The sequence below is a fragment of the Doryrhamphus excisus genome, chromosome 11, assembly GCF_030265055.1.
Source record: "Doryrhamphus excisus isolate RoL2022-K1 chromosome 11, RoL_Dexc_1.0, whole genome shotgun sequence".
NCBI classification, from domain to species: Eukaryota; Metazoa; Chordata; class Actinopteri; order Syngnathiformes; family Syngnathidae; genus Doryrhamphus; species Doryrhamphus excisus.
The window spans coordinates 19479766-19505157 of NC_080476.1; the positions used below are offsets into that span (position 1 = coordinate 19479766).

Below are 25392 nucleotides of genomic sequence, written 5' to 3' on the forward strand. Positions count from 1 at the left end.
GGCTTGGAACTTAATTAATTAATTAATACCAAAAACTGAAGGACCTTTTTATGTATATAAATATAGAAAAACAATGTAGACAAAGGTACCAACGTAAAAAAAAAACGTCAACAAAAGACAAAACTACTCCGGAGAAGGAAGGAATATCATTGTCTACTCCAGCAGAAAACATCAAAAGAACTTCCCACGTTCGATTCTTTGATTAGAAAAAACCAAAGGCCTCTGCTTGTATCAGACTAATGAGTGGAGAAGGAAATCAACAGACCCCCTCAAACGCAACACGTAGGAGTCATGCTCTAAAAATAGCACTGGTTACAAATTATCATGATTATTTTATACTTGAAATTTTGAATCAGAATTGCTTACATGAATGTATTTCTTTAAAAATAACGTTGTATAACATAAAAATAATTAAAACAAAAATATTTGCTTTATAACGAACTCTGACCTCAGGTCAAAGTTCACGTTTGCGCGCGTCACGGCGACGAGGAGTTAGCTTACTTGTGCAGTTAGCCCAAAAAACGTAACAGAAAAGCGACAAAGGACTTACAGTTTTCACGGTAACTGAGAGGAAGAGTTTTTCTGTACTTTATTTGAAATAAAAATAATATGTGTATCATTTGCCGGACGACTTTTGCAATACCGAAGACACAATGTGGAGAGACCGTACAAAGGTTGTCAAGAACGCCGCAATACGAGCTAGCAACCCGGCATCGCATTAAGGACGGAAAGGCCTGTTTGTTTAAAGGCAGCTTTGGATAAACAACGGACACAGAAAGCAACCGAAGCTAGCTTCAAGCTAGTAAGCTTCCAAGGTAAGCTGATTGATGCTAACACAATATTCAAAGATGAGTAGTTTGGTCCCTTTGTCATCTTTTCCTTCGTCGATGTCCAACATGGAGAAGTTCGGTGGATACTTGAGCTGCAAGGTAAAGGTAAGACTGTCACTCAAATGATAAGTGCCGTTAATGCATTTTTCGGTGTATTTACAGAGCAAAACAATGCTGCACTTTCCCTTTGTGCGGTGAGTGTTCGATGCCAATGCTTCTGCTCCTGCAACTTTGCATAAAACGGTAAACCAGTACTCCCATTTTGACTTTGGACAGGTAGAGATAGAAATCCTAACTCCCAAATTTGTCACAAAGCAGGTCATGTAGCCCTTTATTCTATCCGTGTTCACAAAGTAGCCCTCAGCCTCAAGGTTGGTGACCCCCTGGTAGAGCATCAAATTTGTTTACGACCTTTTAAATAATTTTTTTAACATTATTAGAGCCGTCTGGACATGAACCCAGACAGCTTTACTACTACACATAATATATATAATTCAGAAAATAATACATAATGTAAATACAGGGAGATACTGTAATGCTGCTTCCACTCGTACTCGCTAGTGGGAAGTTGCAACTTGAATGCTCCCGAGGTCGGATTTCTTCCTTGAAAAATCGGAGAATCCTCCCTTTTGAAGATGGCCGTCCCGATTGTGTAAACAACTTCTGCAGTCGTCTGTTTATTGTACTTCGGACTATTTGTGTCACTCTAAATCAGCCGTATACATCGTATTGTTTCATGTATACGATATGATACTAGTGTAAATGATGTGTTTTCATGTGGAGTATGCAAACTACAGTAAACCTCGGATATATCGGAAATTCGCTCACAACGGACAGATAAAAAAGAAGCAATTTTTCTGTAATGCATTTCCAATAAAAATTCATTGCATATATCGGATTTTTTTATAACGGATTTCGCCTATTTCGGACAAAATCTCCAGTCCCGTTCCAATGCATTTCCGTTAAATTTCCCTCGCATATATCGGATGGCCGCATCGTGGCGCTCCGATTCGCCGAATCGTGACAGGCTATCGCTATACGACGTCATTTGCAGCGTTTGCAGCGTTGCCGGCTCGTCCAGGTACATTGGAAACATAGTCAAGGAAGTGCCTTTTTATAACGGATAAAATCCGATTTACGCATATACCGGATATAAATCTGATATATGCGTAAAACGGACATTTTCCGATATACGCATATAGCGGATTTCGCTTATATCGGACAAAACCAGTGGGAACAATTGAATCCGATATATCCGAGGTTTACTGTATCAAAGATTGTGAATATTGATCATCAAAAACGACCTGACAACGACCTCATTCACACTTACTTTAAGGCTTGTCCTCCTCGGGAAGTCTTCTTGACCAAGACTAAGATGATTGTATAGCAAAGTTCTCTTTGTTGTGAAAATGAACAATTTTCCACTGCATTTCAGCCCTGCCACAAAATAACCAGCTGATATTATGGTCCTGATTCTCTGCTTAACATAGGTGAGAGCAGACATGTCATTTGCATGGAGGATGGGGGAGGGGTCATCACCCCCGCAATCATCAGATTCCGCCAATTAACCCCCCCCCCACTCCCCAATATAATCACATCATTCCGATTTCATAAAAATATACAACATCTTGATTTTCTTTATTTATACAGTAAACCTCGGCTATATCAGACTCGGATATATCGGAAATTCGCTCACAACGGACAGATAAAAAAGAACCAATTTTTCTGTAATGCATTTCCAATAAAAATTCATTGCATATATTGTATTTTTTATAACGGATTTCGCCTATTTCGGACAAAATCTCCAGTCCCGTTCCAATGCATTTCCATTAAATTTCCCTCGCATATATCGGATGGCCGCATCGTGGCGCTCCGATTCGCCGAATCATGACAGGCCGCTATACGACGTCATTTGCGCGTCCAAGTATATTGGAAACATAGTCAAGGAAGTGCCTTTTTTATAACGGATAAAATCCGATTTACGCATATACCGGATATAAATCCGATATATGCGTAAAACGGACATTTTCCGGTATACGCATATAACGGATTTCGCTTATATCGGACAAAACCAGTGGGAACAATTGAATCCGATATATCCGAGGTTTACTGTACAACGTAGGCCGTGCTAACAATAGCTAACAAAAGTTTGGTAGAGCAGTGTTTCTTTATGGATGTTTTCATGACCTCGTGCTGGTGTGTTTGAACTTAACATGACATTGTTATGTTAAGTTCATTGCTCTCACCTATGTTAAGCAGAGAATCAGGACCATAATGTCAGCTGGTCATTTTGTGGCGGGGCTGAAATGCAGTGGAAAATTGTTCATTTTCACAACAAAGAGAACTTTGCTGTACAATCATCTTAGTCTTGGTCCAGAAGACTTCCCGAGGAGGACAAGCCTTAAAGTAAGTGTGTCAGGTCGTTTTTGATGATCAATATTCGCAATCTTTGATACTGCGCAAATTAATTTTGTACATTTTGTGACGGCTTTATTCCAAAATGAAATAAGTTAATTTAGTTCCAAGAGATTCTACACACATGTTGACATCCTTTGCCTCCTTTGACAGCCGCCAGTCTTTTTTTGACATTACAGTAGTGACAGCTCATGACCACAATACCACATTAAGCCACAATTTGAATGCATCTTCGAATGCCTCACATTTGTATTTTACTTCTTTTGGCTAGTTCTAGCTTGAAAAATGTAAAATAAGACAAAATATAACTAAATGTGCCAGATTTGCTTCAATGTGCATATTTTAGACACACCACAAAACAGCATGATTTATTCATATATTTTGGAGAAGAAAAAAAAAACGAGTGAAGCTGCAAAATTTGAATGGCAATGTGGGTGGCGACTGTATGCTTCACTAAAGACAAAACGTGAAGGTACCGAGCCTCATAAATAAATGAAGGTGGCTTCAGCTGTGATAGATTTGTGCTGCACATACAAGACGGCCTCGATGCTGCTTGACAGCACTTCCATAAAATATAAACACACTATAAAGTTTAGTTTTTGTTTTTATGCGGGAACTCCTACACCCCTGGAAAGAAAACGGGCTGCATGAATGCTTCATCCAGGCTGTTAAACTGCGAAGAACATGATGTTCATAGTGTAGGACCAAGTATTCAAGCGGGAGGGGGGTTACACGACTGGATAATTAGACATGCTACAGTTTAAATGGTACAGTAAACCTCGGATATATCGGATTCAATTGTTCCCACTGGTTTTGCCGATATAAGCGAAATCCGTTATATATGCGTGTACCGGAAAATGTCCGTTTTACGCATATATCGGATTTATATCCGGTATATGCGTAAATCGGATTTTATCCGTTATAAAAAGGCACTTCCTTGACTATGTTTCCAATGTACCTGGGCAACGCTGCAAATGACGTCGTATAGCGATAGCCTGTCACGATTCGGCGAATCGGAGCGCCACGATGCGGCCATCCGATATATGCGAGGGAAATTTAACGGAAATGCATTGGAACGGGACTGGAGATTTTGTCCGAAATAGGCGAAATCCGTTATAAAAAACCCTATATATGCAATGAATTTTTATTGGAAATGCATTACAGAAAAATTGCTTCTTTTTTATCTGTCCGTTGTGAGCGAATTTCCGATATATCCGAGTCCGATATATCCGAGGTTTACTGTATAAATAAAGAAAATCAAGATGTTGTATATTTTTATGAAATCAGAATGATGTGATTATATTGGGGAGTGTGGGGGGGGGGGGGGGGGTATATTGGCGGAATCTCATGATTGCGGGGGTGATGACCCCTCCCCCATCCTCCATGCAAATGACATGTCTGCTCTCACCTATGTTAAGCAGAGAATCAGGACCATAATATCAGCTGGTTATTTTGTGGCAGGGCTGAAATGCAGTGGAAAATTGTTCATTTTCACAACAAAGAGAACTTTGCTATACAATCATCTTAGTCTTGGTCCAGAAGACTTCCCGAGGAGGACAAGCCTTAAAGTAAGTGTGAATGAGGTCGTTGTCAGGTCGTTTTTGATGATCAATATTCACAATCTTTGATACAGTAAACCTCGGATATATCGGATTCAATTGTTCCCACTGGTTTTGTCCGATATAAGCGAAATCCGTTATATGCGTATACCGGAAAATGTCCGTTTTACGCATATATCGGATTTATATCCGGTATATGCGTAAATGGGATTTTATCCGTTATAAAAAGGCACTTCCTTGACTATGTTTCCAATGTACCTGGACGCGCAGGCAACGCTGCAAATGACGTCGTATAGCGATAGCCTGTCACGATTCGGCGAATCGGAGCGCCACAATGCGGCCATCCGATATATGCGAGGGAAATTTAACGGAAATGCATTGGAACGGGACTGGAGATTTTGTCCGAAATAGGCGAAATCCGTTATAAAAAACCCGATATATGCAATGAATTTTTATTGGAAATGCATTACAGAAAAATTGCTTCTTTTTTATCTGTCCGTTGTGAGCGAATTTCCGATATATCCGAGTCCGATATATCCGAGGTTTACTGTATAAATAAAGAAAATCAAGATGTTGTATATTTTTATGAAATCAGAATGATGTGATTATATTGGGGAGTGTGGGGGGGGGGGTATATTGGCGGAATCTGATGATTGCGGGGGTGATGACCCCTCCCCCATCCTCCATGCAAATGACATGTCTGCTCTCACCTATGTTAAGCAGAGAATCAGGACCATAATGTCAGCTGGTTATTTTGTGGCGGGGCTGAAATGCAGTGGAAAATTGTTCATTTTCACAACAAAGAGAACTTTGCTATACAATCATCTTAGTCTTGGTCAAGAAGACTTCCCGAGGAGGACAAGCCTTAAAGTAAGTGTGAATGAGGTCGTTGTCAGGTCGTTTTTGATGATCAATATTCACAATCTTTGATACAGTAAACCTCGGATATATCGGATTCAATTGTTCCCACTGGTTTTGTCCGATATAAGCGAAATCCGTTATATGCGTATACCGGAAAATGTCCGTTTTACGCATATATCGGATTTATATCCGGTATATGCGTAAATGGGATTTTATCCTTTATAAAAAGGCACTTCCTTGACTATGTTTCCAATGTACCTGGACGCGCAGGCAACGCTGCAAATGACGTCGTATAGCGATAGCCTGTCACGATTTGGCGAATCGGAGCGTCACGATGCGGCCATCCGATATATGCGAGGGAAATTTAATGGAAATGCATTGGAACGGGACTGGAGATTTTGTCCGAAATAGGCGAAATCCGTTATAAAAAATCCGATATATGCAATGAATTTTTATTGGAAATGCATTACAGAAAAATCGCTTCTTTTTTTATCTGTCCGTTGTGAGCGAATTTCCGATATATCCGAGTCCGATATAGCCGAGGTTTACTGTATAAATAAAGAAAATCAAGATGTTGTATATTTTTATGAAATCGGAATGATGTGATTATATTGGGGAGTGGGGGGGGGGGGTATATTGGCGGAATCTGATGATTGCGGGGGTGATGACCCCTCCCCCATCCTCCATGCAAATGACATGTCTGCTCTCACCTATGTTAAGCAGAGAATCAGGACCATAATATCAGCTGGTTATTTTGTGGCGGGGCTGAAATGCAGTGGAAAAATTGTTCATTTTCACAACAAAGAGAACTTTGCTATACAATCATCTTAGTCTTGGTCCAGAAGACTTCCCGAGGAGTACAAGCCTTAAAGTAAGTGTGTCAGGTCGTTTTTGATGATCAATATTCACAATCTTTGATACTGCGCAAATTAATTTTGCACATTTTGTGACGGCTTTATTCCAAAATGAAATAATTTAATTTAGTTCCAAGAGATTCTACACACATGTTGACATCCTTTGCCTCCTTTGACAGCCGCCAGTCTTTTTTTTTTAAAGGACGTAGAGCGACGCCACGCTCATATCTTTCATCTGGACTCAGTCTGAATATTGAAGTGTTGGCTGAACGATCTGTATCAATTTCAAACCGCAATCCATCACCTCAATTTTAGTAGAATCCACTACCCGCAGCAAATTGTTCTTTTCGAGGCAATAACCTGAAGTGAGCCCCTAGATATTTCTGCATCACGGAGCAGGCAGCTGGAGCACAAAGCTCATATTGGTTCATCAGCGCGTTCTTTACATGGTGTGATGTCACCACGACACGCCAGCTATGCTGCTGCATTCGGCGCGTTTTTTTTTTTTTTTGCAATAAGCCCCGAGAGTGAAATCTGACTGATGGGAAATGACCGCATGCTGTGGTATCGCCGCTCTACGCTATCATCAAATGGGAAATGGCGGCAGGGAGAAATCTCAGTCAAGTGAGCAATTGGCTGCTCTCTAACCTCCAAACTATTCAGACCTTTTGTACTAAAATGATATCATGCAAGGGTCACATTGATGTGTTGTAAAGTACAGTAAACCTCAATTGTTCCCACTGGTTTTGTCCGATATAAACGAAATCAGTTATATGCGTATACCGGAAAATGTCCGTTTTACGCATATATCGGATTTTATCCGTTATAAAAAGGCACTTCCTTGACTATGTTTCCAATGTACCTGGACTGGGCAATGAAAAGAGACGTAAGGTAATGAGAATTTAACTTTATTGGACTCTGAGCATAACAAATTGTTAATTAAGCTAGGCCCTGTTACGCCCGTCAGGCCTACGTTATTTCCAATAGTATTATTGACGTCACTCACTTTTTTATATTTGTCCTAAATCTGGAGCCAGGAGAAAGACAATAGCCCAGGGGTGGGCAGACTTTTTGACTCGCGGGCCGCATTGATATGACAAAATTTACGGGGGGGGGCAGACTATATATTTTACACTTAACAGTCCACCTGGTATTATTGTACCTGTATTATATTAATATTATTATTTATTATTTTATATTTAAATATTTAAAAAAATAATAAAATATTATAATAATTACAATAAAATTAAAATAATAATAATTATTATTATTATTATGTAAAATATGCAAATATAACAATAATATTATATATAATTAATATAATAATTAGCATTAATATAATAATTATAATAATAATAGTTCTAATAATAATCTAATAATCTATTAATAATAATAATTAGAATAATAATAATTATTATTATTATTTTTATGTGCTTGTGTCCCTTTTTTCAGGAGCACTTACTAACAACAACAGACCATGTCAAAAAACGAAATTGATAAAATGATAAAATTGATAAAAAATGAAATACTTTAGAAAGATCGGGCGGGCCGTATTCAAACACTTGGTGGGCCGGATGTGGCCCCCGCGCCGTAGTTTGCCCACCCCTGCAATAGCCAGTGACATCAACAAGATTAGCATAACGATGCGGCCATCCGATATATGCGAGGGAAATTTAATGGAAATGCATTGGAACGGGACTGGAGATTTTGTCCGAAATGAGCGAAATCCGTTATGAAAAATCCGATATATGCAATGAATTTTTATTGGAAATGCATTACAGAAAAATCGGTTCTTTTTTATATGTCCGTTGTGAGCGAATTTCCGATTCTGAGTAAAGGTCTCACTTTTGCCATGACTGCAGATTTGGTAAGTTTATGGATGAACTCGAGAATGTAAAAAAAAAAACAACAAAATCAGCCACAACCCACAAATTGACCTCGGGCCGCACTTTGGACAACCTAAAATAATGCCCTCCATCACATTCATCGAGAGCTATCAGCCTGACAACGTCAACATTGCCACGGAAACTACAAAGCCTTAATGAGATTTCTTTTAAAATTAGAAAAAAAAAACATGAAACAGTCTCGTCATCCGTCTTTTCTCGCAGATAACGAAGAGCTGCGGGGCATCAAGCGAACGTACTGCTGAGAGCGGCCGATGAACACAAGAACGCTTCATGCTAACTCTATGAATAATTGAGCAAATCCATTCCCTTCATTCCGAGGCAAACATTTCAGGGCCAAGGTTGCAGTCTTGTAGATTTGAAAAAAGAAAGACCACAACAAGTCCACACAACACAGGGCGCCGCTTCTGTGAGAGTGGATGTTTATTGTTATTGACCGATGCTAGGATGGTTCAAGTGACCGATGCTAGGCTACGAAGTCATACAAAGGAAACCAGGCAAGACTCGATATTTGCAAAAACTCCGCCTAGCGTTCCTATGCAAGTCGACAGGAGCAAACAACATCGTAGTCTTCCTTGTCGTTTCCTGTGTACGAGTCCCTCAGGACATCCCCCCCCCCCCTCCATCAGATCCTCAAGGCAAAAAACAGTTAAATATAAAGACATCTCTCCCATGTATTAGGTGCGGCTAATTAGATTTGATCTGCCATCCCCCCCAAGGCGTCTTACCACCCACCGCAGTATTTAAGTGGCGCCGGATATGAATTATGGAGCGAGGCGTACGCAACCAGGTTTTTCACATTTACTCACAAAAAATAATCATCCAGTCGAGCAAAAAAAAAAAAATGTTCTCCAAATGTCAGCTGCTGCATATAAAAAAAAAAAAAAATGTAAACAAAATCAGCTCATTATTCCGCGTACGGGAAGACATATGGAGGACCAAAACTGCCAAAATAAATAAATAAATAAAAGTGTAAAAATAAATATAAATGGAAATAAAATAAAAAAATATTTATGTATATATTTTTTGATTTTTTGATTTATTTCCATTTATATTTATTTTTTGTATTAAATTTTTTGATTTTTTTTTTCATTTTTGTTTTTATTTTCACTTGTATGTATTTATTTATTTATTATTTTGGCAGTTTTGGTCCTCGAAATGCAGAAGGATAAACTATTCAAATGAGGGGGCGGTCCTAAGTGTGTCTTGGGTTGAACTGTTCGCCTATTGGTTGATCGACATGTGAGTGCGAAATCTCACATTGAATAGTTTTTCCTTCTGCATTTCGAGGACCAAAACTGCCAAAATAATAAATAAATAAATAAATAAAAGTGAAAATAAAAACAAAAAATGATAAAAAAAAATATATAAATGGAAATAAAAACAATAGAAAAATAAAAAAATATATACATAAATATTTTTTATTTTAGTTTTTATTTCCATTTATATTTATTTTTTATTTTGGCAGTTTTGGTCCTCCATAAAGACAAACTGTGGTTCCTGGCCGTGAACGCTCCAAAGCAAATGCTTGAACGGGAAATAAAAGTTTGGGATAGGCTGCCATTTAAGTCAAAAATTCACAGTATACTACGTTATTATTATTATTATTCTAAGAGATGCGTTGGGAAAAATATACCAACAGTCAAACAGATTGGAATGACCGCCATTCCCCTTTGGAATGCTATATGCTAGCAAAATGACTATGATTATTCTCGTAAAATTGTAACCTTTTTCTTGTTAGAATGAAACTTTTTTCTCTTAATATTTTGACTTTATTCTTTTATAATTACAGTTTTTTTTCCATTTATTCTGGTATTTTTGTTTCTTGATTCCCTTTTTTTTTTTGCTTTTTTTGCTCTGCCAACCTAATTTTCCAAAAATTACAACTTTATTTGGTTTTGTTCATTTCTCATATTTAAAGTAATATTTAAATATACAGTATAATTATGATATTAGTCACTTTTCCCCCAATCTTATTTTCCCCAAATTGTGTTTTGTTTTTAGAGAATGTTTTTTAATACTAAAGAAAAATAATTTAAAAAATAATAATAAAATTATTATTAAAAATAATAATTAATAAAAAAAATATATAAAAATAATAATTAATAATAAAACTAAAAAAATAATAAAACTAAAAATTTGTTTTCCATTTTTAGTTTTTTTTTTTTTAGTATGTGTCAGGGTCCGATAAAAACAGCAGCAGTACGCACATGGCCCCCAGGCCCCACTTTGGGCACCCTTGTCCCACAGATTGTCCTAAATAAATCGACCAAAAATGCGACCAAAGCCGTCGCCACGCCCCCATCATCATTCATCTTCACAGTTATTGGTGCTGCAGTAAAGGGGCGTGGCCGGTATGCAAACCCCTCCCTCCAGTGGTTGCCAGACGTAGTCCGCCTCCATTCACTAGTTTGTGTACGCATGTTTGTTAGTGGTTTCAAAGCGGAAGTCATGACACATCTCCGTCATTTTTCCTTTTTTTATTATAGGTTGGTGTGTTTTGTTGCCCCCCCCCCCCCCCCTTAAGACAGTTGGCATGAACAGCTTTGTTGTTACTTGGTGAACATCTGATCGTGTTTGCATCCTGCCACACTCTGGCGGTTTTGTCTTGACAACAACACAGGTGTCATTCCAGGAAGGAATATGCCCCCCCCAGCCCCCCCCCTCCCGTCTTTATTTCAGATTTTTGCATTATCTGTCTCTCACACCTGCCAAATGTCTTTCCCTGGAGCAATGAAGCATCCTGTCAAAAGCAATCCTGCGTCACTTGTTTCTGTCTTGGGTTTTGGCCAAGCAGAGGAGGTTCTCTGGCGCCCTCTGGCGGCCATCTGTCTCATATAGGAACTCCATGTACACTTTACAGTATAGTACTAGATAATAAGGATTATAAAAAATGAATACAGTGATACATATCATCAATATATATTTGATTTTTAAGCTTTTTTATGATTAAAAATTATTCGGTGTCCAAAGTGCAGCCTGAGGGCCTTTTGCGGCACACTGAAAAAAATATTTAAAATATATATATATGTATTATATTTAATGCAGTTAATATTAGTTTGCTGTATAACCATTTTATTTTAGTTATGTTCTAGAAAACAAGTAGAAATATCACAGGAATACAGTCGGACTTATAAGAAAATATCCACAATATGTCATAATCATAAAAATAACACCACTAAATAATAAATTAATAAGAGATTGAAAAAATAAGTGTAATTTTACAAGAACATATTTGAAATATTATGAGAAAAAGTTGCAATTTTACGAGAATAAAATCGGACTCTTATGACTTCAGTAAAAAAGTATAAATATTTAAAAATCATAAATATCTATGATATATATTTTTCTATTTAAAACATATAAACCAGCAGAAAAAGTGCTGAGTTCTAGAAAAGAAGTAGAAATATCACGGGAATAAAGTCGGACTTCTAAAAAAAACATATATATACACAAGGATGTCATAATCATAAAAATAATAACACCACTAATTAATAAATTAATAAAAGAGATTGAAAATATAAGTGTAATTTTACAAGAATATAGTTGAAATATTATGAGAAAAAGTTGCAATTTTACGAGAATAAAATCGGACTCTTATGACTTCAGTAAAAAAGTATAAATATTTAAAAATCATAAATACCTATAATATATATTTTTCTATTTAAAACATAGAAACCAGCAGAAAAAGTGCTGAGTTCTAGAAAAGAAGTAGAAATATCACAGGAATAAAGTCGGACTTCTAAAAAAAATATCCACAATATCCATGTCATAATCATAAAAATAATAACACCACTAAATAATAAATTAATAAAAGAGATAGAAAAAAAATGTAATTTTACAAGAACATAGTCGAAATATTATGAGGAAAAAGTTGCAATTTTACGAGAATAAAATCGGACTGTTATGACTTCAGTAACAAAGTATAAATATTTAAAAATCATAAATACCTATGATATATATATTTTTCTATTTAAAACATAGAAACCAGCAGAAAAAGTGCAGAGTTCTACAAAAGAAGTAGAAATATCACGGGAATAAAGTCGGACTTCTAAAAAATATATATATATATACACAAGGATGTCATAATCATAAAAATAATAACACCACTAAATAATAAATTAATAAAAGAGATTGAAAAAATAAGTGTAATTTTACAAGAACATAGTCGAAATATTATGAGAAAAAGTTGCAATTTTACGAGAATAAAATCGGACTCTTATGACTTCAGTAAAAAAGTATAAATATTTAAAAATCATAAATACCTATGATATATATTTTTCTATTTAAAACATAGAAACCAGCAGAAAAAGTGCTGAGTTCTAGAAAAGAAGTAGAAATATCACGGGAATAAAGTCGGACTTCTAAGAAAATATCCATGTCATAATCATAAAAATAATCACCACTAAATAATAAATTAATAAAAGAGATTGAAAAAAATAAGTGTAATTTTACAAGAACATAGTCGAAATATTATGAGAAAAAGTTGCAATTTTACTAGAATAAAATCGGACTCTTATGACTTCAGTAACAAAGTATAAATATTTAAAAATCATAAATACCTATAATATATATTTTTCTATTTAAAACATAGAAACCAGCAGAAAAAGTGCTGAGTTCTAGAAAAGAAGTAGAAATATCACAGGAATAAAGTCGGACCTCTAAAAAAAATATACACAAGGATGTCATAATCATAAAAATAATAACACCACTAAACAATAAATTAATAAAAGAGATAGAAAAAATAAGTGTAATTTTACAAGAATATAGTCGAAATATTATGAGAAAAAGTTGCAATTTTATGAGAATAAAATCGGACTCTTATGACTTCAGTAAAAAAGTATAAATATTTAAAAATCATAAATACCTATGATATATATATATTTCTATTTAAAACATAGAAACCAGCAGAAAAAGTGCTGAGTTCTACAAAAGAAGTAGAAATATCACGGGAATAAAGTCGGACTTAAACGAAAATATCCACAAGGATGTCATAATCATAAAAATAATAACACCACTAAATAATAAATTAATAAAAGAGATAGAAAAAAAATGTAATTTTACAAGAACATAGTCGAAATATTATGAGGAAAAAGTTGCAATTTTACGAGAATAAAATCGGACTGTTATGACTTCAGTAACAAAGTATAAATATTTAAAAATCATAAATACCTATAATATATATTTTTCTATTTAAAACATAGAAACCAGCAGAAAAAGTGCAGAGTTCTACAAAAGAAGTAGAAATATCACAGGAATAAACTTGCAATTTTACAAGAATAAAATCGCTTATGACTTCAGTAACAAAGTAGAAATATTTTTAAAAATCATAAATACCTATAATATATATTTTTCTATTTAAACCAGCAAGAAAAAGTGCTGATAAGTAGAATTAGGACACCCTTTTTTTTATACCTCAGCCATAAAAATATCATAAAATCATCATCATACTTCATCATAATGCCGTTTACAGCCTAGATTTCCAAGAGCGGGAAATTCCCGGAAATTGTCATGGATTGGGCATCACACCACGAACATTAAAAAGCCTGTTTAATTGCAGGGTATATTGACAGTACAGTACAAGTACAGTACAAGTACAGTACAAGTACAGTACAATGCAGTACAGTGATAAAAAAAACACTGCCATATTGCTCCTATTATTATTATTATACGTGCGTCAATCACCCAGAAACAGTAATAATGTAATAACGGTACGTGTGCATTAAAGATGGGCAACACTACAAATGGAGGGGGCGGGGGGGGGGGGGGGGGGGGGGTACTTTGACTGTGGCGCTCCGATGATGATGGATGGCTTGTTGATGGAAAATAATACTATATGAATATTAAATCGTGAGAGGAGAGAGACGCGGAATCAAAGAGGATTTGGGATCGCTGGAGCGGGAAGAAAAAAAAAAAAAAAAAAGGGGCGGGGCATATTACACGAGTGCCGCCGTATTGATTCGTACGGAACGTCGAGCTTCCTTAGCTACCGCAGGATCCTGGGAGCCGACCTGTCGTCGGTCACCGTCTTGCGGAGCTTCACGCCGCGCCGTATCGTCACCAGCATATCCGGTCCCTCCCGGGGCTCTGACAAGGGTTCCTGATTTGGCGTGACCTGAGTAGAATCGGGGAAGGGGAACTGCCCCTCGCCGAGGGCGTGGGCGCTTGCCGCTAGCTCTCCGATCTTCTCGACTAAGCTGTGGCGGTTAGCGGCGAGCAGGGGGTCTTCCTCAGAAGCGTCGCCGCCCGCTGCGGGGGCATGTCGGCCGTATGCGGTCGTGTCTGCGCCACCCCAAGACACTCCGGTGTATTCGCCGCCGAATGGCTCATGCGGGTACAGAGACTCTTCGCTACTTGCGCGATTCCGGGATGAGACGGTGTACCCCGGAGAGTCCGGCACAGTCGGGGTTTTCACCGGAACAATCGGGGGCCGAATGGGGATGGGCCCCGACGTGGAAGGCGTGCGTCTCACCCCGGCTTTGGACGACGGCGTCCGGCGAATTGTCGCCGTTCCAGACGACACCGCTCCAATGGGGGGGCTCGGCAACGCCTTACCCGCGGGGAGTCCCGCCGTGCTAGCCGGTCTCTTGGTCTGGATCATGCGGCGGTAGCTTTGGGCGATGTTGCTGTGGCGTGGAATGGTCGAGGATTTGTCGAACTCCGGCTGAGCTTCCGTGTCGGCGTCGCCGTTAAGGGAGTAGCACTCGTAATCAGAACCTAGAGAAAACAAGCTCGTTAATATGGTTCAGTTTTGCACTCGAATGAGATCCGGGACCCCCGAGGGGTTGGTTCACCTTGGGACGGGATGGTGTCCTCGGAGCAGGAAGGGGTGTTGGTCTGGGTGCTGTAGCCGCTGGAATACTGGAGTGAATCTCGGCTGCTTTTCTGCTGCTCCATACTTAAGCCTCTGGTCAAGACCATGGCCAGGGTGCTGGCTGCGGGCGACAGGGGCTCCCCGTGCTGCACAAACGGGGACCACATACACATGACCCGGGTCCCAACACAACGTAAGCATATTTTTATGACGCTCGGGTATGTTGAGAATTAGCACAAATTCATATTTTTATTGAGTAAACGGGCTAAAAACAAGGGTGTCCAAAGTGCGGCGGGGGTGATCATTTGTGGCCAGCTCACTTTTTTTGTTGGCCCGTAAAAAAAAAAATAAATAATGCAAGCAAAACCGGAAAAGTCAGCAGTCGTTTTACGAGAATAAAGTCAAAATATTAAAAGACAAAAATTGTCAGAATTTGACCAAAATTAGGACTTAAACCATCACAGCAAAAATAGAAGCTATCATTTTACGAGAATAAAGTCAAAATATTAAGAGACAAAAGTCATAATTTGACCAAAATTAGGACGGAAACCACCACAGAAAAAATATAAGCTGTCATTTTACAAGAATAAAGTCAAAATATTAATAGAAAAAATCATAATTTCACCAAAATTAGCACTGAAACCACCACAGCAAAAATGGAAGCTGTCATTTTATGACAATAAAGTAAAAAATATTAACAGACAAAAGTCATAATTTGACCAAAATTAGCACTGAAACCACCACAGCAAAAATATAGGCTATCATTTTACGAGAATAAAGTAAAAAAATTAAGAGACAAAAGTCATAATTTGATCAAAATTTGCACTGAAACCACCACAGCAAAAATATAAGCTGTCATTTTACGAGAATAAAGTAAAAAAAATTAAGAGACAAAAGTCATAATTTGACCAAAATTAGCACTGAAACCACCACAGCAAAAATAGAAGCTGTCATTTTAAAAGAATAAAGTCAAAATATTAATAGAAAAAATCATAATTTGACCAAAATTAGGACTTAAACCACCACAGCAAAAACGGAAGCTGTCATTTTACGAGAATAAAGTAAAAATATTAAGAGACAAAAATCATAATTTGACCAAAATTAGGACCGAAACCACCACAGAAAAAATATAAGCTGTCATTTTACAAGAATAAAGTCAAAATATTAATAGAAAAAATCATAATTTCACCAAAATTAGGACTTAAACCACCACAGCAAAAACGGAAGCTGTCATTTTACGAGAATAAAGTCAAAATATTAAGAGACAAAAATTGTCATTTTAACGGAATAACGTTGTTGTGACATTGAAACAAAAAAAAAAAATTTAAAAATCAAAATATGATAAGAAAAAAAAAATAAATTTGTAATTTTTGAAAAGGTGATAATATTATGAGAAAAAAGTCAAATTCTTACGGGAATAAAGTACTCAACTATGATAGGAATATTTATAAAGTCAAAATATTACATCTATGTTGATAAAAAAAAATGGTAGCATTTGGTAGCGTAGCATGCTAATATTATGAGAAACAAACAAAGGAAATGAAAGTTTGGGAAATGAAGTTCTAACGTTATGGGAAGTTAGTCCAAATACTACTAGTACTACTAGTACTACTACTACTACTGTATTGGAGTTCTGTGGTGGGCTCGTCTTCCGCCGGATTCGGTACCTCTGCCGCGACGACTGCGGGTCCAATTCTTGCTCTGTGCGCGTCGTCCGCCTGCATCGCGGACCCCCTCGGACTGGGCGGAGCTTCCAGCTCTCTCGTCTTATCCAGCGACTCCCTCCGGCGTTGCAAAGTGCCGACCAATGACAGCTCACACTGGTTGGATTTGGCCCAATCCTGCGTCAGCACACGTAGCAATTAGACAGCCGCCAGGACGCCATCTTGGATTTGGCTCATGTACTGGTTAGATGTGATGTTAAATGACAAAGCGCAACAGAAAAGGCGACTGCGAGTTCGGAGAAGAAGCAAACAAAGTTGAACCCCAAAAAGTGCAAAGGAAAACAAACCTTCCAGCTAGGAACCTTTGATGTGGGAGAGGGGGTGTCGGATCCGGGGGGGTGGTTAAATGCAGGGGACACAGGAAGTATGACAGACAGGGGCCTGATGGCGCCAGTGTGAGAGAAAGCGGGGCGGAAGGTGCCGAAGGATGAGCATGAGCCAAACTGCAGGATGACACACAAGTCCGAGTCAGAGCGCTCCACTTCCACAAACGGTCCCGTTCCCATCCCATTCCCATCCCATTCCCTGAGGCGTTCGAGGCCCATGGCCTTTTTTTTTTTTGTTTTTCCTTTTTCTTTTTTCTCGTAATATTTCAAAAATAATGTATGAAAATAAAGATCTAAATTTTCAAGAAAAAAAGTTCCAATATTACAAGAATAAAGTCATAATTTTAGTAGAATAAATTCATAATTTTTTTCTCTTCTTGTAATATTTCAAAAAATAATGTATGAAAATAAAGACGTAAATTTCCAAGAAAAAAGTTCTAATATTACAAGAATAGTCATATTTTTTTTCTTTTTTCTCTTCTTGTAATATTTCAAAAATAATGTATGAAAATAAAGATGATAAAGAAGAAAGAAAAAAGTTGCAATATTACAAGAATAAATTCATAATTTTAGTAGGATAAATTCATATTTTTTTTCATTTTTTCCCTTATAATATTTCAAAAATAATGTATGAAAATAAAGATGTAAATTTCCAAGAAAAAAGTTGCAATATTACAAGAATAAATTTTAGTAGAATAAATTCCTATTTTTTTTCTTTTTTCTCTTCTTGTAAATTTCAAAAATAATGTATGAAAAAAGATATAAATTTCCAAGAAAAAAATCTCCAATATTACAAGAATAAAGTCATAATTTTAGTAGAATAAATTCATTTTTTTTCTCTTCTTGTAATATTTCAAAAATAATGTATGGAAATAAAGATGTAAATTTCCAATAAAAAAGTTGCAATATTACAAGAATAAAGTCATAATTTTAGTAGAATAAATTCATAATTTTTCTTTTTTTTTTAAAGCCTTTTTAAGATGGTCTACTGTGTGTTTGTGTGTGGCTTGGTTATCGCGAAGTTTGCTTGATTGGCGACTGGCATGCACCACTAACCGCCGTGGGGGAGTTGCACTCGCTGACAGACTGGCAGGTCTCAGACGCCTCAGAGGAGGCCGAGCTTGTTGATTTCTGGGGAGGGAAGATGGAACAGGAAGAGGCGGGTGGTGGTGGGGGGGGGGGAGAGAGACAAAGCGGATGATATGAGAGCAAAAATGGCGACCGGTGAGGACTCTTGATGAGTTTCAGAAGGATGGATGGTTTTTGCGTCCTCGGATCCTCGGATCGCTACGCCGCCTCGTACGGCAACGACATGAATAACTTTATCGGTGCGCTGGGACTGCAATCCCAAAATGGAGTCGTCGCATCAAAACGCTAAGACCGGACGCTACCTGGCTGGCGATGTCCGAGGGCATGGGGGACGGCGGTTTGGATTGGGCGTTGGCGTCCTGGGAGACGAATCCTGAGTCGTGAGAGGAGACGCTGCTGAGTCGATGCGCTCCCGAAGAAGGCATCTGGAGAAGACTGCCGACGGGAAAAAACGGCCACAAATTAGACGACAGAAACGCTTTTCTTCTCGTCGTCGTTAAGTCGCACGTGCTTCTAACTTTAACATGGAATTGGTGCCCAAAGTGCGGCGCGGGGGTCATTTGGGGGCCGTGGCTGTTGGTTTATTGGCCCACGGCACATTCTGTGAATGCGGTCGTTGTACAGGAATACAGTCAAATTATTAGGGAAAAAGTAGAGTTGGACAAAATAACATTATATTATTTCAAGGCATACATTTTAAATATGAAAAAAACTTCTGTATGATATTTTTTCAAGGTGGTAACATTATTATTATTATTTATTTTTTATTTTTGGGTGGTAACATAAAATGTGGAAAATGATGATACTGATGATGATACCGATACACCCCCAATCACATAGATGCCCTTTTTGTCTTCATATATATAAGTATGTACAGTGAAGAAAATAAGTATTTGAACACCCTGCTATTTTGCTATTTCTCCCACTTAGAAATCATGGAGGGGTCTGAAATTTTCATCGTAGGTGCATGTCCACTGTGAGAGAGATAAACTAAAAAGAAAAATCCAGAAATCACAATGCATGATTTTTTTAACAATTTATTTGTGTGATACAGCTGCTAATAAGTATTTGAACACCTGAGAAAATGAATGTTAATATTTGGTACAGTAGCCTTTGTTTGCTATTACAGAGGTCAAACGTTTCCTGTAGTTTTTCACCAGGTTTGCACACACTGCAGGAGGGATCTTGGCCCACTCCTCCACACAGATCTTCTCTAGATCAGTCAGGTTTCTGGGCTGTCGCTGAGAAACACGGAGTTTGAGCTCCCTCCAAAGATTTTCGATTGGGTTCAGGTCTGGAGACTGGCTGGGCCATGCTAGAACCTTGATATGCTTCTTACGGAGCCACTCCTTGGTTTTCCTGGCTGTGTGCTTCGGGTCGTTGTCGTGTTGGAAGACCCAGCCACGACCCATCTTCAATGCTCTGACAGAGGGAAGGAGGTTGTTCCCCAAAATCTCACAATACACGGCCCCAGTCATCCTCTCTTTAATGCAGTGCACTCGTCCTGTCCCATGTGCAGAAAAACACCCCCAAAGCATGATGCTACCACCCCCATGCTTCACAGTAGGGATGGTGTTCTTCGGATTGTACTCTTCATTCTTCTTCCTCCAAACACGCTTATTGGAATTATGACCAAAAAGTTCTATTTTGGTCTCATCTGACCATAAAACTTTCTCCCATGACTCCTCTGTATCATCCAAATGGTCATATGCAAACTTAAGACGGGCCTTGACATGTGCTGGTTTAAGCAGGGGAACCTTTCGTGCCATGCATGATTTCACATCATGACGTCTTAGTGTATTACCTACAGTAACCTTGGAAACGGTGGTCCCAGCTCTTTTCAGGTCATTGACCAAGTCCTGTCGTGTAGTTCTGGGCTGATTCCTCACCTTTCTTAGAATCATTGAGACCCCACGAGGTGATATCTTGCATGGGGCTCCACTCCGATTGAGATTGACCGTCATGTTTAGCTTCTTCCATTTTCTAATGATAGCTCCAACAGTGGACCTTTTTTCACCAAGCTGCTTGGTAATTGCTCCGTAGCCCTTTCCAGCCTTGTGGAGGTGTACAATTTTGTCTCTGGTGTCTTTGGACAGCTCTTTGGTCTTCGCCATGTTACAAGTTAAAGTCTTACTGATTGTATGGGGTGGACAGGTGTCTTTATGCAGCTAACGACCTCAAACAGGTGCATCTGATTCAGGATGATACATGGAGTGCAGGTGGACTTCTAATGGGCAGACTAACAGGTCTTTCAGGGTCAGAATTCTAGATGATACACAGGTGTTCAAATACTTATTTGCAGCTGTATCACACAAATAAATTGTTAAAAAATCATGCATTGTGATTTCTGGATTTTTCTTTTTAGTTTATCTCTCTCATAGTGGACATGCACCTACGATGAAAATTTCAGACCCCTCCATGATTTCTAAGTGGGAGAAATAGCAAAATAGCAGGGTGTTCAAATACTTATTTTCTTCACTGTATAAGCATATATATATATAATTATATATATAAGCGTATATATATAAGTATATATATAAGCATATATATATATAAGTATATATATAAGTATATATATAAGCATATATATAAGTATATATATAAGCATATATATATAAGTATATATATAAGCATATATATATAAGTGTATATATATAAGCATATATATATAAGTATATATATAAGCGTATATATAAGCATATATACAAGCGTATATATAAGCATATATATAAGAATGTATATATATGTGTGTATATATGTGTATATATGTATATAAGTGTGTGTATATATATAAGCATATATATAAATATGTATATATATAAGTATATATAAGTATAAGTGTGTATATATATATAGGTATATAAGTATATATATAAGTATATATATATATATATGTGTATATAAGTATATATATATGTAAGTACACGACATCATCAGGTGTACCTGGAAATCTCATTTTACTTTACTGGACTACAAAAATGTCTCTTCCAGATGAACTGGTCCGTACCTGCACATGCTGCTCTTCCTGGAGCTGATGCTGCTGGGGGACGAGGGCGGGGTCTGGTAGGACCAGGTCAAATCCGATCCTTTTAGGTCCCGGATCACCTGTGGCAACACACGAGATACGTGCTACGGAAAACGGACCCCGAAAAGGTCAAAAGCAGCTGATTGGGATGCGTTCACTGATCCGGTTTTCGGTCAAACCTCAGCTCGCTAACCCCCGTCTGGGTGTCGGGCAGGTCCCATAGAGAGCTGCTGGCCCCCCCCCCCAACTAGAACCCCCACAAAACCGTCTCTGATATAGCGCTGATGCAGCACAGGTACCACTGCGATGCTGAGTTCAGGTACCTAGCATGTACGGGACATTTTAATCAATAAATTCCCACCTGCTCACTGGCTGGGGGGAGCTTATGAGGGTCCTCCGTTAGCGCCGTGAGGTCATCAACAATGGCCTGCAAGTGTGTCGTCTCCCCCAGCATGGCGATCTCAACGTTCTGCCAAAGGAAAAAACGGAGATAATAACTTATATTTATTTACATATTTAACTTATATTTAATTTAATAAAGGCACTCGGACCGCAGGTTTCTCACCACCAGAGGCTGCAGCAGGTTAATGAAGGCACAATAGCGCCCCCTCTCCTCCAGCAGCGCTCGGCGCACGGCCTGCTTCTCCGTCTCCTCCATGAGCAGGTACAGGTCGCTAACGTCCTGCATGGCGCTGTCCAGCTGCGGGCGAAGGTTGCCCCGCCCTGTTTGTACGCGTCGACGGGAGACGGGAGAAGAAGGGTTGGAATGAGGAAGTTTGAGTCGTCGGGGAAAAAAAGCAAAGACAGGAAGTGATGAGGGATGAACTATGATTAGAGACAACACAATGACAAAGTGCTTGTTGAGTTGAGGTTTGGTCGTTTCCATGGCGATGGGATGGCGATGACCAATGGGAGGTCGCTTGGGTTTGCGTTGGGACTCGAACATCCAAAACACTGCCAGTTTCGTGCAAACAAATGAACACACAGCATTCCCTCGTTTGTTGGGGTTTACTGGAATTTCATGCACCCCCCCCCCCCATTCCCAAAAAATGGTAGCTTCATTGGCTTCTCCAAATTGTCCATAAATATATATGTGACTTGGGATATATTATAATAATATTATATAATATATAAAATATTATATAATATATAGTATAATATTATATAATTATATATTATATAATTATATATTATATAATATATATATTATTATATAATTATTTTTTTTATATTTTTTTATTTTATTATTATTTATTTTATTTTATTATTTTATTATATTTATTATTTTTATATTATTATTATAATATATATATATATATTATTATTATTTATAATTATATTATTTATAATATCATTTATAATTTATATATTAAATTTATATTATATATATTATAATATATACATAATATAATATATATAACATTAGATAATATATTATTAATATTATTTATAATAATATTATTTAAAATTTCTTAAATTATTATATTATATATATTATAAAATATAACATATACATAATACATATATAATATTAGATAATTATATATATATATAACATTAGATAATTATATATTGTTAATATTATTTAAAATGTATATTATATATATTATAAAATATAACATATACATAATACATATATAATATTAGATAATTATATATTATCAATATTATAATAATATTGATATATTAAAAAATATATAATATTATATTATATATTACATTATATATTATATTATATAAAAATTAATAATATTATATTATATTATAATTATATATTTGAAAAACTGACAGAGTGACTATTAAACTGTTTTTGATCGATTCAACGGCAGCATATACACTAAAATATAATACAATATAATATAAAGAATGAATAATATAATATATATGTTATGTTCATAACATAATATATATATAATATATATGCTGTTCATATACTCCGTAAGTACACAGTCGTCTCTCGTCCCTCTGTGTTTTTTCACAAAGAAATAAATTAATAAATTATACTTTCGTAGTTAAAAACTGCCTATTTTTACTCCAAAAGTACACATATTGAAGCTACTTGTGTGTACTTTTTGTCCAAATGAAGCATTTTCACATGTAAAATAAATAACAGTATATTGGGCGTGAAGTGTAGTATCATACACAGGCCACTAGGTGTCAGTAATTCCCTGTGTATTCGAGAGTTAAGGTGCTGAAATAACGTTAAAAACCATATTTACATCATGAAACTAATAGTTTATAATCTTCTAAATATGGTTTGTAAGACCTGGAGGTAATTATGATTTAAATTATGACTATCCTGAAGTTATTGTATGATTATATTGATGAAGTCATCACTTTGTGTAGTGTTAAATTAGACAGATTTCCTATACTGAGCACTGCTTACATTGGGACAAAAGTGAAATGGTCTGTTCCAGTGTCAAACTGTCCCGACCATAAAAGGACTTGGCCAACATGCTAACTACCAGTGAGGTCCAGTATCTTAAAGTGTCATGCATGACGGCCATTGTTGTTTAAAAGTGAAAGTAAATAACGGGAATAACGCTGGCGTATGCCATTATTCCATAATTCCATTATTCCATAATTCCATTATTCCATAATTCCATTATTCTCAATCCTTTGGGAATCTGAGACTGGCAGTGTGATAATGGTCGTGATGCTTTCAAGGACTACCACATGCATTCCCGTGAGCTGAACTGGCAGACATACCTAGTAACTCTAAAGTCGGAATGTGGGGGGGGGGCACAGCCGGAAAAAAAATGAAAGATGGCAGGGATCAGGCAGGGAGAGAGAAAAGCAACGTTAGCAAATCAGGACAAAAATTGTATTTTTGACAAAGTTGGACCCAAAATGTAAGAATACAAAAAAAAAAAAGCAAAGCCTGTTGTTGTAAATATAAACGTGCTGAGCGGTTGTAATTCCCGCATCGACCACAAGATGGAGACATTTCACGCCATTTCACTCACTCACCTTTTCTTGCTTTTTTCTGAAGTTTAATGGTATCCAACGACTTCCGTTTGATTTCCTGCCGAGACCGCTTATATTCTGTTGGGAGTCGGATACAAAGACTGTGAAATATACTTATACTTATACTACAAATTGAAACATTCACGTATTATGTCTACTACATGAAGTAATAGGAGTTCTAAGGTTATTTCATGTCTAGTAATGTTAAAAACTGCATTTAAGTATTATTATTATTATTATTATTATTATTATTTAAGTATTATTTTAAGCCAGGGGTCTCAAACTCAATTTATTTGGAGGCCACTGAAGCTCGGGTCTGGGCGAGACTGGGCCGCATCAGGTTTTCAAAAAAAAAAAAAAAAATTATTAAAAACAAAAAAAAAATTTTTAATTAAATTTTTTTTAAAAATAATAATAATAAAACAGCAAATAATAAAAACTTAAGAAACTACATATAGTTGGTGGGTAGACAAATTATTTTTTTCACTTTAAAATTAACAAAAAATTATTAGAGCCCTGTAGACATGACAAAACACGACGATAGTCACATTTATACTTTTTTTTATTTACATACATATTGCGCAACTGCAGGGTCTTTAGCCACATGCTAACTCGCAAACTAGAGCGCTAGCGACCTAAACGGTAGCCTTCAAGTTATTTCCTTTCAACTTAAATAGCCAAAAACTTACCACTTCCACACAGATAGGGAGGATAACTAGTAACAGTTATTTAACCTTTAACATGAACATTAATCAAACGTAATAATTTTTTCTAGGTACATTAACATTAAACTTTCATATCAAGGCAGGGGGCCTCAAAGTAGTGTCCTGCGTGCCACATTTGGCCCGCGGGCCGCATGTTTGAGACCCCTGATTTTACGCATATTCCATGAATAATGATGACTGTAATGTTAAAATTGACCTTTGGCGTGGTCCTTGTCCAGCTGGTTGGCCGTCTTCTTCCATTCTTCCATCCTGTCCTGGAGTGGCGTGACCAGGCCTTCCATGAGAGCGCTGCAAGGAAC

At 37.1% G+C, this 25392-nt stretch overlaps 2 protein-coding genes across 11 annotated transcripts in view; one reads left to right on the top strand and one right to left on the bottom strand.

Annotated features, from left to right (window-relative positions):
* The first annotated feature begins 251 nt into the window (after positions 1-251).
* Positions 252-25383, top strand: LOC131138056 (uncharacterized). Of its 8 annotated transcripts, none has more exons than XR_009132034.1 (7): positions 252-815; positions 857-929; positions 993-1073; positions 4707-4813; positions 5525-5674; positions 6386-6536; positions 8628-9362. XR_009132034.1 is itself a non-coding variant. In XM_058086622.1 (6 exons), the coding sequence occupies exons 1-5, from the start codon at positions 828-830 to the stop codon at positions 6494-6496; spliced, it is 669 nt and encodes a 222-aa protein (XP_057942605.1). In that variant the 5' UTR covers positions 252-827; the 3' UTR covers positions 6497-6536; positions 25312-25383. The 8 variants fall into 8 exon arrangements, 4 of the variants coding, with proteins under 4 accessions (XP_057942605.1, XP_057942604.1, XP_057942606.1 ...); XR_009132035.1 differs by having other exon boundaries at positions 906-929; XR_009132033.1 differs by having other exon boundaries at positions 252-929.
* The window catches only part of mtss1la (MTSS I-BAR domain containing 2a), a 44655-nt gene continuing 33079 nt past the window's right edge, over positions 13817-25392 (bottom strand). The window contains exons 5-15 of one of the 3 annotated variants that reach the window (XM_058086618.1): positions 25290-25381; positions 24372-24446; positions 21967-22124; positions 21763-21870; positions 21384-21481; positions 18679-18811; positions 18344-18418; positions 17249-17404; positions 16905-17078; positions 15218-15383; positions 13817-15140 (exon numbers count right to left, since the gene is read on the bottom strand). In XM_058086618.1, the coding sequence (XP_057942601.1) occupies positions 14410-15140; positions 15218-15383; positions 16905-17078; positions 17249-17404; positions 18344-18418; positions 18679-18811; positions 21384-21481; positions 21763-21870; positions 21967-22124; positions 24372-24446; positions 25290-25381 (1966 nt within the window). In that variant the 3' untranslated portion in view covers positions 13817-14409. The remainder of the gene's footprint in view (positions 15141-15217; positions 15384-16904; positions 17079-17248; positions 17405-18343; positions 18419-18678; positions 18812-21383; positions 21482-21762; positions 21871-21966; positions 22125-24371; positions 24447-25289; positions 25382-25392) is intronic. The other 2 variants (XM_058086619.1, XM_058086620.1) reach the window with 2 other exon arrangements.